We start from the raw sequence: 18,599 nt of genomic DNA, 5'->3' as shown, positions 1-18,599 counted from the left end.
GGAATAAACAGAAGTACACAAACAGCAGGAACTACAGAAGACCAACAGACCAAACCAGAGGGTTTACACACATCCACAATATAATTATGTGGTTAATTAGTAATAAGACGGATTATCTGGTTCCAGTGGGCGGGGCCTATTAGGTAACAGCTGAACTTCAAGTCCTCCTGTTGCACCATCATACACTATGTGGACAAAAGTATGTGGACATGTTGAATTCAGCTGTTTCTTCTCTAATGTACGGTGGCCCAGAGGTGCAACAGGCCAAAAAATTATCCACTAGATGAAAAAAATTATCTACTACAAGAAAAAAAAAAGAGAAAAACAGCCCAAAAAAATAATCCACTATAAGGAAAAAAAAGAGAACAGCCTAAAAAAATTATCCACTAGACAAAAAAATTATCTACTGCAAGAAAAAAAGAGAACAGCCTAAAAAAATTATCCACTATAAGAAAAAAAAGAGAACAGCCCAAAATAAATTATCCACTAGATGAAAAAAAAAAAATCCCTTATAAGAAAGAAAAGAGACCAGCCAAAAAAAAATTATCCACTAAAAGAAAAAAAAAAGAGAACAGGCAAAAAAAAATTATCTACTAGCCCAAAAAATTATTCACTATAAGAAAAAAAAATGAACAGGTGAAAAAAATTATCTACTATGAGAAAAAAAAGAGAGCAGCCCAAAAAAATATCCACTATAAGAAAAAAAAAAACATCATCCACCTTTTCAATTACGGGGGCGCTGTTTACCCGAAAGGTGTCTTGCTTTAAAATTAAGACCACCACAAAAAATAAAAGGATAGGCTGAAAAATTTTAAGGCTTTCGGCTAATGTGGCTAATGCTAAGGAAGTACCCCACCGGAAGTGGAGGTCGTGCGCTAAAAAATAAAGTTATTTTAAAATATAGATATTTCCATTAATATAGTTTGCAAAGCAGTTAAATGATTAAATACGGTTCCAGTGTCTGCTCCAGGTTAGGCATGGGTGTTAAATGGTTAAGGTTAGGGTTAGGGTATGGTTGGGGTTAGTTTTCAGTGGTAAATGGCCCTTGTGTGCACTGTGTGAAGGTTCGTTGCTAAGCTAATGCTAACGCGAAAAGTTGACGGCAACTTTGTGAACTACCAGTGCGAGTAAACAATTGTGTGATTACGGTGTTGAATTGTTCAACTGCCTGACATTCAGTATCATTTTTGATGAATATTCGCTACAAGAAGTTCTAAAATTATTTTATTTTGAGAGGAGGAGAAGAGGAGCTTCCTGTGGAGCTCCACTATCATGGCATCGCCCATTTGTTGAGAGACAGCGAGTGCATATTGCGGCACCGACACCTGGTGCCGCGAGATGCCGTGGCACCTCGGCTGGTGCCGCGACGTACCGCGGTACCACGGCTCGGTGCCAACCACTTGCCGTGGCACCGCGGTACCACGGCTCGGTGCCAGGTACCCCAGCACGGCACCGCGTACCATGGCTCGGTACCACAGCTCAGCTCGTTGCCAGGTGCCGAGGCACTGCGGTACCACGGCACACATCTGTATCTCCACAAAATGTCCTTGTTGATCTAGTGTTAGTGAAGACACTCCGTTTGAGTTGAGGAGCAGAGGTCTACCTGCAAACAAATGGGCGATGCCATGATAGTGGAGCTCCACAGGAAGCTCCTCTTCTCCTCCTCTCAAAATAAAATAACACAAAGTTGCCGTCAACTTTTCGCGTTAGCATTAGCTTAGCAACAAACCTTCACACAGTGCACACAAGGGCCATTTACCACTGAAAACTAACCCCAACCATACCCTAACCCTAACCTTAACCATTTAACGCCCATGCCTAACCTTGAGCAGACACTGGAACCGTATTTAATCATTTAACTGCTTTGCAAACTATATTAATGGAAATATCTATATTTTAAAATAACTTTATTTTTTAGCGCACGACCTCCACTTCCGGTGGGGTACTTCCTTAGCATTAGCCACATTAGCCGAAAGCCTTAAAATTTTTCAGCCTGTCCTTTTATTTTTTGTGGTGGTCTTAATTTTAAAGCAAGGCACCTTTCGGGTAAACAGCGCCCCCGTAATTGAAAAGGTGGATGATGTTTTTTTTTTCTTATAGTGGATATTTTTTTGGGCTGCTCTCTTTTTTTTCTCATAGTAGATACATTTTTTCACCTGTTCTTTTTTTTTTTCTTATAGTGAATAATTTTTTGGGCCAGTAGATAATTTTTTTTGCCTGGTCTCTTTTTTTTTTTCTTTTAGTGGATAATTTTTTTGGCTGGTCTCTTTTTTTTCTTATAGGGGATTTTTTTTTTTTCATCTAGTGGATAATTTATTTTAGGCTGTTCTCTTTGTTTTTCTTACAGTGGATAATTTTTTTTGGGCTGTTCTCTTTTTTTTCTTGTAGTAGATAATTTTTTTCATCTAGTGGATAATTTTTTTTTTAGGCTGTTCTCTTTTTTTTTTTTCTTGTAGTAGATAATTTTTTTCATGTAGTGGATAATTTTTTTTAGGCTGTTCTCTTTTTTTTCTTATAGTGGATAATTTTGTTAGGCTGTTCTCTTTTTTTTCTTGAAGTAGATAATTTTTTTCATCTAGTGGATAATTTTTTTGGGCTGTTCTCTTTTTTTTCTTGAAGTAGATAATTTTTTTCATCTAGTGGATAATTTTTTTGGGCTGTTCTCTTTTTTTTTCTTGTAGTAGATAATTTTTTTCGTCTAGTGGATAATTTTTTGGCCTGTTGCACCTCTGGGCCACCGTACTAATGGCTCTGGGATACAAAACCAGATCAAAAATGTGCAGGTTTATTTCAGGATAAATATCAGTGCATGGTTAGTTTGGTTTAAAGTGTTATTTCTGCTTCCAAAATGTAGAGGGTTTTTACTTCTGCTTTTACTTTAAATTAAATGATAATTTTCTACCACATTTAACCATCTGCTTTCTCCACATCCCACTGAGGAAGAAAATCTCCCATTAAACTTTAAGGAAATACTGATGTTTCTAAACTACATGGACAAAAATATCGGGACACATCATGTCTACAGCTGTAAGATGTCCTGTTCATGATGATAGGAGATAAAAACATTCATATTTCCTTCACGTTTAATGGGACATTTTTCTTCTTCAGTCAGATGTGAAGATAGATGGTTTCTTGTGGCAGAAAATTATTTACAGTCAGAGCCGAGGTTCGAATAGTTTTGGATTTTTCATCATAGTTTAGTTTTATTTAGTTTTGACTCTTTTTTTTCCTCTAACTCAGTTAGTTTCAATTAGTTTTTAATGCAGGTTTGCACATTTGTATTAGTTTTATTTTTTTTTCTAAATGCTTAGTTTTAGTTTAGTTTCCTCCACCAGGAGGTATTGTCATCACTTTGCTTTGTGTGTTTGTGTGTGTGCGTGTGTTTGTTTGTTTGTTTGTTAGCAAGATAACTGAAAAAGTTATGGATGGATTTTCATGAAATTTTCAGGACATATTGATACTGGCACAAGGAAGAAATGATTAAATATTGGTGGTGATCGGGTTGGGAGGTGGGGGGAGGGGCCCACTGATCTGCCTTGGCGGAGGTGTGCGCTCTCTGAGTGCTTTTCTTGTTTGGTATTAGTTTTAGTTTTTTCATATCTCTTATCTTCCTACTCTCCATGTTGCCAGGTAGAGTGGGGACAATAAAATGACTCTAAATGACAAGTGATGAGAACTGACGGATCGCTCGAGCGAAATAAATCGATTTCATATCAATCTGACATTGACAAAAACAAAAACTTGGGATCCATCATTTTCATGCATTTTAGTTCATTTTGTAAGCACACTATGCAGTTTCAGTTATTGTTTTTTCTTGTAATCATAGTTTTTATTTATTTCAGTAAACGAAAATGTTGTTTCAATTCTAGTTTTCGTCATTTCATTCCTTGGTCAGAGCACCAAAAATATTTTAGAACTTTAGAGGTAAAACATTTAAAATCATAGTCATAAAAAAAAAAAAAAAAACTAAAAAAAAAGGGGGAAAAAAATTAAAGTTGAAAAAAATGAAGTAAAAACCATCCCAATATAAAACTATATCTTTTATATTTTTTTGGTATCTCAGACTCCTGTAAGAAAAGAAACAGCTGAATTCAACGTGTCCCAGTACTTTTGTCCACGTAGTGTATTTGCAGGATAAGGTTCAGATAAAGTCACATTGTGATGTTCAGAGTATCCCCGTCCTGGTCTGAAGGAAAGCTTTTGGTAGATGGATTTATCCCTTTTTATTTATTTTATGAAATCATTCTTATGTTGTTTTATTGCACCTGTTTTATTTACAGCACTTTGTGATTTTTATCTGTGAAAAGTGCTTTATAAATGAATTTTACGTACTTACTTAAAGCAAAACAAATACAGATCCAGATGACACCTGGATCAGATCAGAGTGTGCGTCTGTGTGTTTTGTGTTCAGTGTGAACTCTGAGCGTCTACAGCAGTGATTTCACATCCAGTGGTGATGCGTTCACAGACAGGTTTAGACCAGCACGTTTAATGGTGTTGAGTCAAACCTGTTCTCATGGGCATGGGTCGTATGAGTTATGGAACATGTAGAAGGAACGTGTTCCTCGGAAACTCAACAACGTCTACAGGCCAAGGGGTTGAATCATGTACGAATAAGTAAGAAAATAACCAGAATGATGAAGAAAAAGAACAGAATCATAAAGAAAATGAACAAAAGTGAGCAGAATAACCAATAAAATAATTAAAAAATGAACCGAATATCCAAGACGAGGAATAAAATAACTTTGTAAAGAACTAAATTAAATGAACAAAACTTAGAATAATAAATAAATAAAAAAAACAAGAAAATGATCAAGGAATGAAGAAAATAATCAGCGAAATTAGACGTGTTTGAGTTTTAATGAATAAGTAAATGTTCATTTATTCTAGCGGTATTAACGGTTCATGGACTCGGCTCTACGTATGTTTACGTTTTTTCCATTGTTTTGAACAAATGGTATTTTTCTGAATGTGTTGTTGTTGTCGTCGTGTTCAGCCTACGTGGACAAGGTGAAGGAGGCGTCCATGTTGTCTCTGCTCTGCTCCTGTTTCTACACAAAACCACATCAGAACAGCCTCTACCAGTACGGAGGTCAGTTAACCCGTCTGTCAGTTAACCTGTCTGTCACTTAACCTGTCTGTCTGTTAACCCGTCTGTCTGTTAACCCGTCTGTCTGTCAACCTGTCTGTCAGTTAACCCGTCTGTCTGTTAACCTGTCTGTCTGTTAACCCGTCTGTCTGTTAACCCGTCTGTCTGTCAACCCGTCTGTCAGTTAACCTGTCTGTCAACCCGTCTGTCTGTTAACCTGTCTGTCTGTTAACCTGTCTGTCACTTAACCTGTCTGTCTGTCAGTTAACCTGTCTGTCTGTCAGTTAACCTGTCTGTCTGTTAACCCGTCTGTCTGTTAACCCGTCTGTCTGTCAACCTGTCTGTCTGTTAACCCGTCTGTCTTCTGTTTCTGACTGTGTTTCCTGTTTCCGACTGTTTCATGTTTCTGACTGTGTTTCCTGTTTCTGACTGTGTTTCCTGTTTCTGACTGTGTTTCCTGTTTCTGACTGTGTTTCATGTTTCTGACTGTGTTTCATGTTTCTGACTGTGTTTCATGTTTCTGACTGTGTTTCATGTTTCTGACTGTGTTTCATGTTTCTGACTGTGTTTCCTGTTTCCGACTGTGTTTCATGTTTCTGACTGTGTTTCCTGTTTCTGACTGTGTTTCCTGTTTCTGACTGTGTTTCCTGTTTCCGACTGTGTTTCATGTTTCTGACTGTGTTTCATGTTTCTGACTGTGTTTCCTGTTTCTGACTGTGTTTCCTGTTTCTGACTGTGTTTCCTGTTTCTGACTGTGTTTCCTGTTTCCGACTGTGTTTCCTGTTTCTGACTGTGTTTCCTGTTTCTGACTGTGTTTCCTGTTTCTGACTGTGTTTCATGTTTCTGACTGTGTTTCCTGTTTCTGACTGTGTTTCCTGTTTCTGACTGTGTTTCATGTTTCTGACTGTGTTTCATGTTTCTGACTGTGTTTCCTGTTTCTGACTGTGTTTCATGTTTCTGACTGTGTTTCATGTTTCTGACTGTGTTTCCTGTTTCTGACTGTGTTTCATGTTTCTGACTGTGTTTCATGTTTCTGACTGTGTTTCCTGTTTCTGACTGTGTTTCATGTTTCCGACTGTGTTTCCTGTTTCCGACTGTGTTTCCTGTTTCCGACTGTGTTTCCTGTTTCTGACTGTGTTTCATGTTTCTGACTGTGTTTCCTGTTTCCGACTGTTTCATGTTTCTGACTGTGTTTCCTGTTTCCGACTGTTTCCTGTTTCTGACTGTGTTTCCTGTTTCTGACTGTGTTTCCTGTTTCCGACTGTTTCATGTTTCTGACTGTGTTTCCTGTTTCCGACTGTTTCCTGTTTCTGACTGTGTTTCATGTTTCTGACTGTGTTTCCTGTTTCCGACTGTTTCATGTTTCTGACTGTGTTTCCTGTTTCTGACTGTGTTTCCTGTTTCTGACTGTGTTTCCTGTTTCCGACTGTGTTTCCTGTTTCCGACCGTGTTTCCTGTTTCCGACTGTTTCCTTTTGGTGGTTCTGGTTCTGGACCCAGACCTGGAGGTGAAGGGCATGAATAAGCGGGCTTCGGGCCAAGCCTTCGAGGTCATCCTGAAGGACCTGGATCTGGTCGGAGACAAACCTCAGCTTCAGTCTCTGCCGTCCCCCCCGAGGAAGGAGGTGTCCCTGGAGGAGGTCCAGAAGAGGCTGGAGGCGGCCGAGGAGAGGAGGAAGGTGAGCACGGACCAGAACCGGACCCCAGATGATCCACGTCCATGTTAGATAATGTTCTGACACGATGTAGACTCTGAAACGATGAGCTGGTTGTGATAAAACTCAGCACAGTGACGACAAAACCTGAGGAACACTGAGGAACATGTGGAAAAACTGTGAAAAAACACAACATACAAACCATCACATAAAGAACCGAGGAAACGACGACAGAATTAATTTAAAAAAAAACACTGTTGGATTCAGATTCTGCTGAGTCATAAGCAAAATAAAAATGAAGTTCAATAAGAAGTTGTAAATTATTTTGTTCAACTTTGATGGAATCCTTGTAGAAAATGAATGTAGGTTAAAACAACAATCAAACTTATCAACCTAATTAATAAAATAAACAACAAAGTGAACAAAAAGGACAGACGTTTACAAAATAGACGACAAAATGAATAAAACAGTCAAAAAAAAGTCAAAATGAGAAATTAAATTAGGAAAGAAATGAATAAAAATGGACAAAATGATTTAAAACTGGACACAAATGAACCAAAAAAAATCAATAAAATCCACAGTTATTACTATTATTATTATTATTATTATTATCATTATTATTATTATTATTATTATTATTATTATTATTATTATTATTATTATTATCATTATTATTATTATTATTATTATTATTATTATTATTATTATTATTATTATTATTATATCATTATTTTTTATTATTATTATTATTATTATTATTATTATTATTATTATTATTATTATTATTATCATTATTATTATTATTATCATTATTATTATTATTATTATTATTATCATTATTATTATTATTATCATTATGTTTATTATTATTATTATTATTATCATTATTATTATCATTATTATTATTATTATTATTATCATTATTTTATTATTATTATTATTATTATTATTATTATTATTATTATTATTATTATTATTATTATTATTATTCTGTTTGTCGGTCCATTCACCATCTTTAACATGATGCACATGACTCAGGGTTGACAGCGTCAGACGTACAACAACAACAACAACTGAAGTCAAATGTCACAAGCACATTCCTTCATCTAATCCCACTGTTACTGTCTGCTCTAATCTACTTTATTATCCCATGGATCATGAGAACACAGGTTTAATGCACGACGTCTTAAACTTCCACCTGTTCCTCAGATATCAGACTTTTAATAAACCAGACTGTCCTGGTTTTAGTCTGTGACGAAGATCTGCCACCGTTAACTGAGATAGAGTAGAGGAGGAGGAGGAGGAAGAGGAGGAGGAGGGGGAAGGGGGGGAGGAAGAAGAACAGGAGGAGGAGGATGAAGGGGAGGAGATGGAGGAGGAGGGGGAGCAGGAGGAGGAGGGGGGAGTGGGAGGAAGAAAAGGAGAAGGCAGTGGAGGGGAAGCAGGAGGAGCAGCAGGAGTAGATGAATGAAGAGGAGGATGAAGAGGGGGAGTATGAGAATTAAGGGGGGGGGAGCAGGAGGAGGAGCATGAGGAAGAACAGGAGGAGAAGGAAGAGGAGGGGAGGAGGAGTAGGTTGAGGAGGAAGAACAGGAGGAGGAGGAGGACCCAAATAATAAGGCCAGTTAACCTTTGACCTTTGAACTCTCCTCCCCTTTCCTTTGGCCCCGCCCCCCAGTCCCAGGAGGCCCTGGTGCTGAAGCAATTGGCCGAGAAGAGGGAGCACGTGCAGGAGGTTCTGTTCAAGGCCCGCGAGGAGAACCACAACTTCAGCAGGAAGACGGAGGAGAAGCTGATCCTCAAGATGGAGGTGAACAAGGAGAACCGGCAGGCCCAGCTCAACGCCCTCAAACAGCGACTGAGAGACAGGGTGGGTGTGGTCAGGGGCCGGTGGGTGTGGTCAGGGGCCGGTGGGTGTGGTCAGGGTCCAGGTTTATTCAAAAACCGTCATAATCTGAGCAGGATGTGACAGGAAGTGATGTCAGGAAGGAAGTCAACAGCAGCTTTGTGTCATTCAGACCGAGACAACATGTCATGTTCGTAACAGAGCAGTCCAAACCGACTGTAAACAAGATGTTCATCAGCTTTTTGAACCCAAACATTCGACATGTGTGCGTCAGACTGAGTGCCATTAGAACTGAGTGAACATCAGAAGGAGGAGCTGCGGATTCCTACGAACACTGAAGTGCACAGAAGGTCCACGTTCTGAGTCTAAAGCAGGTCTGTCAGACTCCTGTTGGTTCAGTTCCACGTTCAGCCTGATCTGATCTGCAGTGGGCCGCACCAGGACAATCATAGAAGTAACAGGATAAGAACTTTTGACTGAAAAAAGTCAATTCTGTCCTGAAAATGTTTACATCTACGAACTGTACTTGAACACAACATGAACAAATATGAACAAGCTGAAAATCTGTCAGTGAAATAAGTACACTGTGAACAATATTAGGCCTTAGTTCACAGGTGTCAAACATGTGGCCCGGGGGCCAAATCCGGCCCACAGGATGAATTTGTGAAATGCAAAAATTACTCTGAAGATATGAACAATCACTGGAGTCCAAATCATTTGAGTTCAGGTTCCACATACACACACATACAGTCCAGTTAGATCTGAAGTGGGTCAGAACCAGTCAAGTATGATCCGAATAACCTATAAATAATGACAACAACAAATTTTCTCTATTTTTTTGGTGTAAAAAAAGTAAAATTACATGAAAATATTTACATTACCAAACTATACTTTTACAAAAAATGTGAATAACCTGAACAAATATGAACAAACAGAAATGTGTTTAGAAAAGTAAATGAAATCGGACCAATATTCCACCTGTTACTAAATCTTTTTTGCCATATTGCAATTTGCCATATGCAATATTCTTAAAATTGCACTTGTTTTTCTTAAGGCATTTCCAGTTGTTCATGTTATTTAGAATTTTTCAGAAAACTTTGTAGATGTAAACCTGCTCATAAAAGAATTTTCCTTTTTTCACAGTTATTATTGTACTGGTCCGGCCCACTGCAGATCAAACTGGACTGAATGTGGAACTGAACTAACAGGAGTCTGACAGAACTGCCTCAGCTTATCATTTCTACAAGTGAACCACAACGTACAGATCACAGTGGATCTACAAATACACACAACATATAAGAACAGGCAGAATATGATTACAATTCCACAGACTTCTCCTAAAACATTTTATTCATTCATTTCTGAACCCACTTTCTCCTCACTAGGGTCATGGGGGTCTCTTGGAGCCTATCCCAGCTACATACTAGAGGCGAAGGCAGGGTTCACCCTGGACATGTGACCAGTTCATCGCAGGCTGAACATATAGAGACAAACAGTCACTGTCACATTCACACCCATGGGCAATTTAGATTAACCAATTAACCTATCAGTGCATGTGTTTGGATGGTGGGAGGAAGGAGGAGTACCCGGAGAGAACCCACGCAGACACGAGGAGAACATGCAAACTGCACACAGAAAGGTCCCACCCCCCGTCCACTGGTGTTGGAATGGAACCCAGGACCTTCTGTCTGTGAGGCACCAGTGCTAACCACTGCACCACCGTGTCGCCCGAAAACATTTTAGATATTCACATTTTTTGTTAAAGGCTAGTCTGTAAAAGTTAACATTTTTGTGTAATTTTCCTTTTTTTCCACTAAAACAAAGAGACAGATTTCCAGTTTTCAGTATTTATAGGTTTTTCTGATAGTATTTTACTGCTCTGATCCACTTTAGCCTGAAATGACCTAAAATGATTGTAACATCATTGATCGTTAATTTCTTCAGTGTCATTTTTGTATTTCACACATTCATTGCAGGGGTCAGACTGGACCCTTTGGAGGGCAGATTTGGGACGCATGTTTTTTTTTTTTTTCCCAACTATATTTATTGAACATTTTCAATGAACACGACAGACACATCAATTCGTAACAGTCAATGCACAATCAAGAATGACATATCTGACGGTCAACACCCAGCCCACAGGCCAAAAAATAAATAAATAAATAAATAAATAAAAAATAAGGAAAAACATAAAAGAAAACCAAAAACAGAAACCATAAATAGTGATGAAGGAACTCAAATTGTAAAAGTAAAAAGTTAGTGTAGTACACAGAAATAAGAGAAGGGAAAGACTACACAGTTTCTCATTCCCTCCTTTCCTCTCCTTTCCCCTCTTTCTCAATGATGCTTAATCATCTATATTCTGAGGAAAATTTAAAGAACTGAAATGCTGTAAAAATGGATCCCAAGTGGTATGAAATGATTTAATTGAGCCTCTACGACAAACTCTCAACTTTTCAACCTTAAGATTGTAAAGCACCTCATGTACCCACCGGACATGTGAAGGAGGATGGGAGACCTTCCAGTTACGTCGAATCAACCTTCGGGCTAAGTGTGGTCAATGCTACAGCCCGCTTCAGCGCTTTCGGTACATTTGAAGCAGGGGAGACACCAAAAATTGCAGACATAGGATTGGGAGCACCAAAAAAACCATATGCTGCAGTTAGTGTGTGAAATATTTCTGCCCAAAATGGTCCCAAGTTAGGACACGCCCAGAACATATGAGAGTGATCGGCAGGAGAGAGATGGCATCGGCCACAGCCGTCACTTACAGAGGGATAAATCTTGGCTAATCGTGAGTTAGTGTAGTGAATCTTGTAAATAACCTTGCATTGAATTAATTTATGCCTAGCACAAATCGAAGACAAGTGAACAAGGGTCAGTGCGGAGTTCCACTGTTGCTCTGTGATTGCACTGCTACGACTCTCTTCCCATCCTTGGGACACGTTTGACACCTGGGATCTAAATGAGGATTGGTCGGCGTCTCGATGAGTCCTCGGGGTTTCACTCATAAATACACATTAAACTCACGTCGTCAACATGAACTTAATCTGCAGTGTCATCTATGAAGTAAATGTTGACTTTACCAACAAGACATTTAGAACAACTCGACACCCACAGGAAACAGGAAACATCACAGAGCAGAACCTGCTGGAAGTGAACACATTAACCCTTACAGACCCAAACACACACTGGTGACCGAAACTATTTACTGAGGTAAACTGGTTCATACCTGCTGATCCTCTAATCCTGTCAGTACATGTCAATAACTGGTGTCAAATACAGTTCTTCATCTTTTCATGGTCATCACATATGACCCATTTGGACGTTCAGAGGCTCCGTGGTTACCATGGAAACACCATCATCTTCTACAACACTGATTCAGCAGTCAAACCCTGAACCTCCTCAGGCCCAGCTCTGGGTTTTCTGTCCACATTTGCAGACAAGAATTTCACAACTTTATATGAAAAAAAAGAAAAGAAAACTGTCCACCACAAAGGACATGCCATACAAATGTTAAAAACTGCATCTGAAAAAACTGTTGCATCAGGATGTTTCCAATAGAGGCACTTATTTAATAAAAAACCAGAAAAGCTGGTACTGCTGACATGTCCTGGGTCTGAGGAGGACAGAGTTAACGCCAGTGGACGGACGCACTGGGTTTATGTTCAGTTAATGACAGATTTGACTGAAAAAGTCCCTTTTTCTTTGTTTTCTCTGTTTTTGATGTAATAACCCTCATCTTTAACTGGAGCTTTTATGAACATTTACATGATCAACAAGTGGTTCCAGGCACAACAAGCCCCGCCCCTCACACAGATTGTATCTTATTTTGGCTTCGATCCAGCTGATGTCATCATGTCTGTGCATGTGCTGATGTCATCATGTCTGTGCATGTGCTGATGTCATCATGTCTGTGCATGTGTTGATGTCATCATGTCTGTGCATGTGTTGATGTCATCATGTCTGTGCATGTGCTGATGTCATCATGTCTGTGCATGTGCTGATGTCATCATGTCTGTGCATGTGCTGATGTCATCATGTCTGTGCATGTGCTGATGTCAGTATATTAATTACCTCTATATATTTGTGCCAAGTTTGAAGTAAATTGAAACAAAATTGATGTTTTTATAGACATTTGAAATTTTGCTCATTATAAGTAAATGGGGTAAAAAAAAAAAAAAAAATCATAAAAAATTGGATGTTTGACCTACTTTTCCAAAAATGTAGTGACATCTATTCTGGGTTACTGGCAGTCTATAAACCAAATGTGGTCTGAATTCAACCAATAGTTTTGCTGCTACAGACATGTGAACGTTCACTCGTTATAGGGAAATGGGAGGAAAAAAAAGATTTAAAAAATTCATAAAAACATTTGCACTATAAACCCAGTCTAGTAGGAATTCAACCAGTAGTTTTGCTGCTAAAGTGTTCAAAACAAACAAACTAGAAAAGCACTCTGAGAGCGCAGACCTCTGCCAAGGCAGATCAGTGCCCCCCCCGATCACCACCAAAATTTAATCATTTGTTCCTTGTGCCAGTATCAATATTTCCTGAAATTTTCATCCAAATCTGTCCATAACTTTTTGAAACATCCGGATCAGTCTTTGCCATTTGATAGAACACCCCATTGTAAATCCCTGAGTCAAATTGCATGAGATTTGCACAATTCCCCCATATTGTGATTTCCACCATAAATATTAGTCCCATATTTATTTTACCTGTATTTTAAGATTCCTTGACCATGAAAACACACCATTAGCAACTGGATTCATAATTATATCCTTATTAGTTCAGTAGTTATTCACGAAAATCACATTTCTTGTAATGGCGGTTTTCTTCTGGCTCTAGCTCCTGAAGTATTAAAGCTACATGAAATCCGGTGGCATACTCCCGATGCGGAACTGACTGAGCTACACGATGGCGCTTGTCAGAAATTTCTACCTTTAATATTAAAGGCACAGTAGGCCAAAAAGTAAGGGCACCCCCATTTTTGATATAAATTGAGATAAAATCCGCCCTCTGGATCAGATCTGGATCAGCCTTTGAAATGTGATAGAGGACCCCATTGTCAATTCCTGAGTTAAATTTCATGAGTTTTGGTCAATAATTAAGCGAGATATTGGGAAACGAAAATTTTGGCCCCATTTACCACAATGTTAACGAAAATTTCAAAGTGATCCAGAATCCAGGATTTCTTCCGGATCACCCCCAAAAGTTAATCATTTCTTTCTTATCCCATTTCCAACAAACGCTGAAAATTTCATCAAAATCTGTCCATAGCTTTTTGAGTTATGTTGCACACTAACGGACAGACGGACAGACCCTGGCATAAACAGAACCTCCTTGGCGGAGGTAACAAACTGAACCTCTTTCCTTCCCTTGTGGGGGGCAGGGTAGTAAATTAAATACAGGAAAATACCTGATTTTCACTGAAGAATACAAAATAAAGAGCAAATATAAGAGCAGATGTTTATAATTCACTGAAGAAAGGTTCAAAGTGGAGAAGAATTCACTTAGGAACGGCTGCAGACGTAGAACTGGGTCTGGATGGGTGAATGTGGTTCAGTTAGTGCACAGTCGGACCAGTACGTTCACCGCTGAATATGTACGAACACAAAGAACAGTCTTCAGATTACACTTATGTTTCTGAAGACATCTCAGGTTGTTCAGATCTGTTCATGTTATTCAGATTATTGATGAAAAAACAGTTTGTAAATGCAAATATTTTCCTTTAATTTCACTTTTTTACACTAAAACAAAGCCACAGATTTGTAGTTGTCATTATTTCTAGGTGTTTTTGATGGTGTGTTATTGGTCTGACCCCCTTTAGATCAAACTGGTCTGAGTGTGGACCCTGAACTAAAACGACTTTAACATCCTGGATTGTTAATATTTTCAATTAGATTTTTGTCATTTCATAAATTCACCCCTCAGGCCGGATGGGACCCTGTGGCGGCCAGTTTTGGTCCACGGGTCGTATGTTTGATCCCCCCCCCCCCCCCCCCATACAGATAAATACAAGTACACTCATTTAAATGACCAGTTCTATTTAAGTCAGCCATCACAGATAAAACTCTGACTCATTTACAGCTTTTTATGTTTCTGGGGCAATAAATGACATTAAACTGCGACTGCAAACTGAAACTAATACATTAAAACACAGGTGTCAAACATGCGGCCCGGGGACCAAATCCGGCCCACCAAAGGGTCCAATCAGGCCCACAGGATGGATTTGTGAAATGCAAAAATTACACTGAAGATGTGAACAATCAGTGGAGTCAAAATCATTTGAATTCAGGTTCCACAGACACACACATACAGGCCAATTAGATCTGAAGTGGGTCAGAACCAGGAAAATGTTATAATAACCTGTAAATAATGACAACGGCGGATTTTATCTTTGTGTTTTAGGTGTAAAAAAAAGTCTAATTACATGAAAATGTTTCCATTACCAAACTATACATGTACAAAAAATGTGAATAATCTGAACAAATATGAACAAACGGAAACATCTGAAGAAAAGTAAATGCAGTTTTACCAATATTCTGCCTGTTCCTAAATGTTTAGTGTGATTGTAACACACATGTGTAAATGACAAACTGATAAACTGAGGCAGAATATTATTAAAACTGCACTTGTTTTTCTTAAGACGATTCAACTTCTTCATGTTATTCTAAGGTGGCCCAGAGGTGCAACAGCCCAAAAATTATCCACTGTAAGAAAAAAAAGACAACAGCCCAAAAAATATCCACTGTAAGAAAAAAAAGACAACAGCCCAAAAAATTATCCACTGTAAGAAAAAAAAGACAACAGCCCAAAAAATTATCCACTGTAAGAAAAAAAAGACAACAGCCCAAAAATTATCCACTATATATTTTTAAAATAACTTTATTTTTAGCGCACTGACCTCCACTTCTGGTGGGTTACTTCCTTAGCATTAGCCACATTAGCTGAAGGCCTTAAAAATCTTCAGCCTATGCTTTTATTTTTTGTGGTGTCCTTAATTTAAAGCAAGAGACCTTTCAGGTAAACAGCACCCCCTTAACTGAAAAGGTGGAGGATGTTTTTTTTTTCTTATAGTGGATAATTTTTGGGCTGTTCATTTTTCTTATAGTGGATAATTTTTTGGCCTGTTGTCTCTTTCTTTCTTACAGTGGGTATTTTTTGGCCTGTTGTCTCTTTCTTTCTTACAGTGGACAATTTTTGGGGCTTTTTTTTTTCTTATAGTGGATAATTTTTGGGGCTGTTTTTTTTTCTTACAGTGGGTATTTTTTGGCCTGTTGTCTCTTTCTTTCTTACAGTGGGTATTTTTTGGGGCTGTTGTAGCTTTCTTTCTTACAGTGGGTATTTTTTGGGGCTGTTTTTTTTTCTTACAGTGTGTATTTTTTGGCCTGTTGTCTCTTTCTTTCTTACAGTGGGTATTTTTTGGGGCTGTTTTTTTTTCTTACAGTGTGTATTTTTTTGGGCTGTTGTCTCTTTCTTTCTTACAGTGGGTATTTTTTGGGGCTGTTTTTTTTCTTACAGTGTGTATTTTTTGGCCTGTTGTCTCTTTCTTTCTTACAGTGGATAATTTTTGGGGCTGTTTTTTTTCTTACAGTGTGTATTTTTTGGCCTGTTGTCTCTTTCTTTCTTACAGTGGATAATTTTTGGGGCTGTTTTTTTTCTTACAGTGTGTATTTTTTGGCCTGTTGTCTCTTTCTTTCTTACAGTGGGTATTTTTTGGGGCTGTTTTTTTTTTCTTACAGTGTGTATTTTTTTGGGCTGTTGTCTCTTTCTTTCTTACAGTGGGTATTTTTTGGGGCTGTTTTTTTTCTTACAGTGTGTATTTTTTGGCCTGTTGTCTCTTTCTTTCTTACAGTGGATAATTTTTGGGGCTGTTTTTTTTTCTTACAGTGTGTATTTTTTGGCCTGTTGTCTCTTTCTTTCTTACAGTGGATAATTTTTGGGGCTGTTTTTTTTCTTACAGTGTGTATTTTTTGGCCTGTTGTCTCTTTCTTTCTTACAGTGGGTATTTTTTGGGGCTGTTTTTTTTTCTTACAGTGTGTATTTTTTGGCCTGTTGTCTCTTTCTTTCTTACAGTGGATAATTTTTGGGGCTGTTTTTTTTCTTACAGTGTGTATTTTTTGGCCTGTTGTCTCTTTCTTTCTTACAGTGGATAATTTTTGGGGCTGTTTTTTTTCTTACAGTGTGTATTTTTTGGCCTGTTGTCTCTTTCTTTCTTACAGTGGGTATTTTTTGGGGCTGTTTTTTTTTCTTACAGTGTGTATTTTTTTGGGCTGTTGTCTCTTTCTTTCTTACAGTGGGTATTTTTTGGGGCTGTTTTTTTTCTTACAGTGTGTATTTTTTGGCCTGTTGTCTCTTTCTTTCTTACAGTGGATAATTTTTGGGGCTGTTTTTTTTCTTACAGTGTGTATTTTTTGGCCTGTTGTCTCTTTCTTTCTTACAGTGGATAATTTTTGGGGCTGTTTTTTTTCTTACAGTGTGTATTTTTTGGCCTGTTGTCTCTTTCTTTCTTACAGTGGGTATTTTTTGGGGCTGTTTTTTTTCTTACAGTGTGTATTTTTTGGCCTGTTGTCTCTTTCTTTCTTACAGTGGATAATTTTTGGGGCTGTTTTTTTTCTTACAGTGTGTATTTTTGGCCTGTTGTCTCTTTCTTTCTTACAGTGGGTATTTTTTGGGGCTGTTTTTTTTCTTACAGTGTGTATTTTTTGGCCTGTTGTCTCTTTCTTTCTTACAGTGGATAATTTTTGGGGCTGTTTTTTTTCTTACAGTGGGTATTTTTTGGCCTGTTGTCTCTTTCTTTCTTACAGTGGATAATTTTTGGGGCTGTTTTTTTTCTTACAGTGGGTATTTTTTGGGGCTGTTTTTTTTTCTTACAGTGGGTATTTTTTTGGCCTGTTGTCTCTTTCTTTCTTACAGTGGATAATTTTTGGGGCTGTTTTTTTTCTTACAGTGGGTATTTTTTGGGGCTGTTTTTTTTCTTACAGTGGGTATTTTTTGGCCTGTTGTCTCTTTCTTTCTTACAGTGGATAATTTTTGGGGCTGTTTTTTTTCTTACAGTGGGTATTTTTTGGCCTGTTGTCTCTTTCTTTCTTACAGTGGATAATTTTTGGGGCTGTTTTTTTTCTTACAGTGGGTATTTTTTGGCCTGTTGCACCTGTGGGCCACTGCAGTGTTCCTGTTTTTAAGGGCCCTTTGTGAACATAAGCCTGGCCATAACATAACTGGACTTTTCCACTGGTATTTCTTCCTGGTGCGGCCCACCTCAGATCAGACTGGGCTGAATGTGGAACTGAGCCGACAGGAGTTGGACTCCTCCTGCTTTAAAGTGACTACAATGTGACTCATTCAAAGTCAGGTTTGCACTTTGGACACAGATGCCACCTCACTTCCTGCGCTTTATTGTGTTTTTGACGTGTTTACAGTCAGACATGTGGGTGAAGGTTCGTGCACAGGAAACGTCTGTCTGTGAAGAACAGGTTTGAGGAGGCGTGGCTTCCTGTGAAATCCCACCTTTCCTCAGACCATCTATTTCTGAGTTTCAGTGTCGTTTCTGCAGAAGCTCCGCCCCCTCCTCCTCCGTTTCTTTAAATTTCGTTTTGTTTCCTCTTTTCACAGGAAGTCCACGCCGTCGAGGTCCGCCGGAACAAAGAGCGGCAGGTGGACCTGTCCGAATGAGCGAGCGCAGCTCTGAACCCTCCTGTCCAGTATTCACACCTTCATCCTACAGAGAACCTTCCAGAACTCAACCCCGAGAAGATCACCATGACGACCACCACCATGACAACCGCCGCCACGACGACCACCACCACCACCTGACCAAACCACGGTTCAATCGCACACACTCGGCAAAAAACAGACAGAATAAAGAACAACTCTGAGCCAAAAACACTGAGTCTGTGTTGAATCCAAAGCCACGGCTTTACTCCTCCTGCTCCTTCATCTTCTTCTTCTTCATCTTCTCCTCCTCGTTCTTCATCATCTTCTTCATCATCTCCTCCTTCTCT

General features: G+C 38.6%; 1 protein-coding gene across 1 annotated transcript in view; it reads left to right on the top strand.

Annotated features, from left to right (window-relative positions):
• The window catches only part of stmn3 (stathmin-like 3), a 41,021-nt gene extending 22,540 nt beyond the window's left edge, over positions 1 to 18,481 (top strand). Inside the window, exons 2-6 of the mRNA XM_030134945.1 lie at positions 4,997 to 5,092; positions 6,589 to 6,767; positions 8,422 to 8,613; positions 18,211 to 18,363; positions 18,400 to 18,481. Of these exons, the coding sequence (XP_029990805.1) occupies positions 4,997 to 5,092; positions 6,589 to 6,767; positions 8,422 to 8,613; positions 18,211 to 18,270 (527 nt within the window). The 3' untranslated portion in view covers positions 18,271 to 18,363; positions 18,400 to 18,481. The remainder of the gene's footprint in view (positions 1 to 4,996; positions 5,093 to 6,588; positions 6,768 to 8,421; positions 8,614 to 18,210; positions 18,364 to 18,399) is intronic.
• The last annotated feature ends 118 nt before the right edge of the window (positions 18,482 to 18,599 follow it).

The sequence above is a fragment of the Sphaeramia orbicularis genome, chromosome 5 (genome assembly GCF_902148855.1).
Source record: "Sphaeramia orbicularis chromosome 5, fSphaOr1.1, whole genome shotgun sequence".
Taxonomy (NCBI): domain Eukaryota; kingdom Metazoa; phylum Chordata; class Actinopteri; order Kurtiformes; family Apogonidae; genus Sphaeramia; species Sphaeramia orbicularis.
The sequence above is the reverse complement of the archived record's forward strand: the minus strand, read 5'-3'. Positions and strand labels throughout refer to the sequence as shown.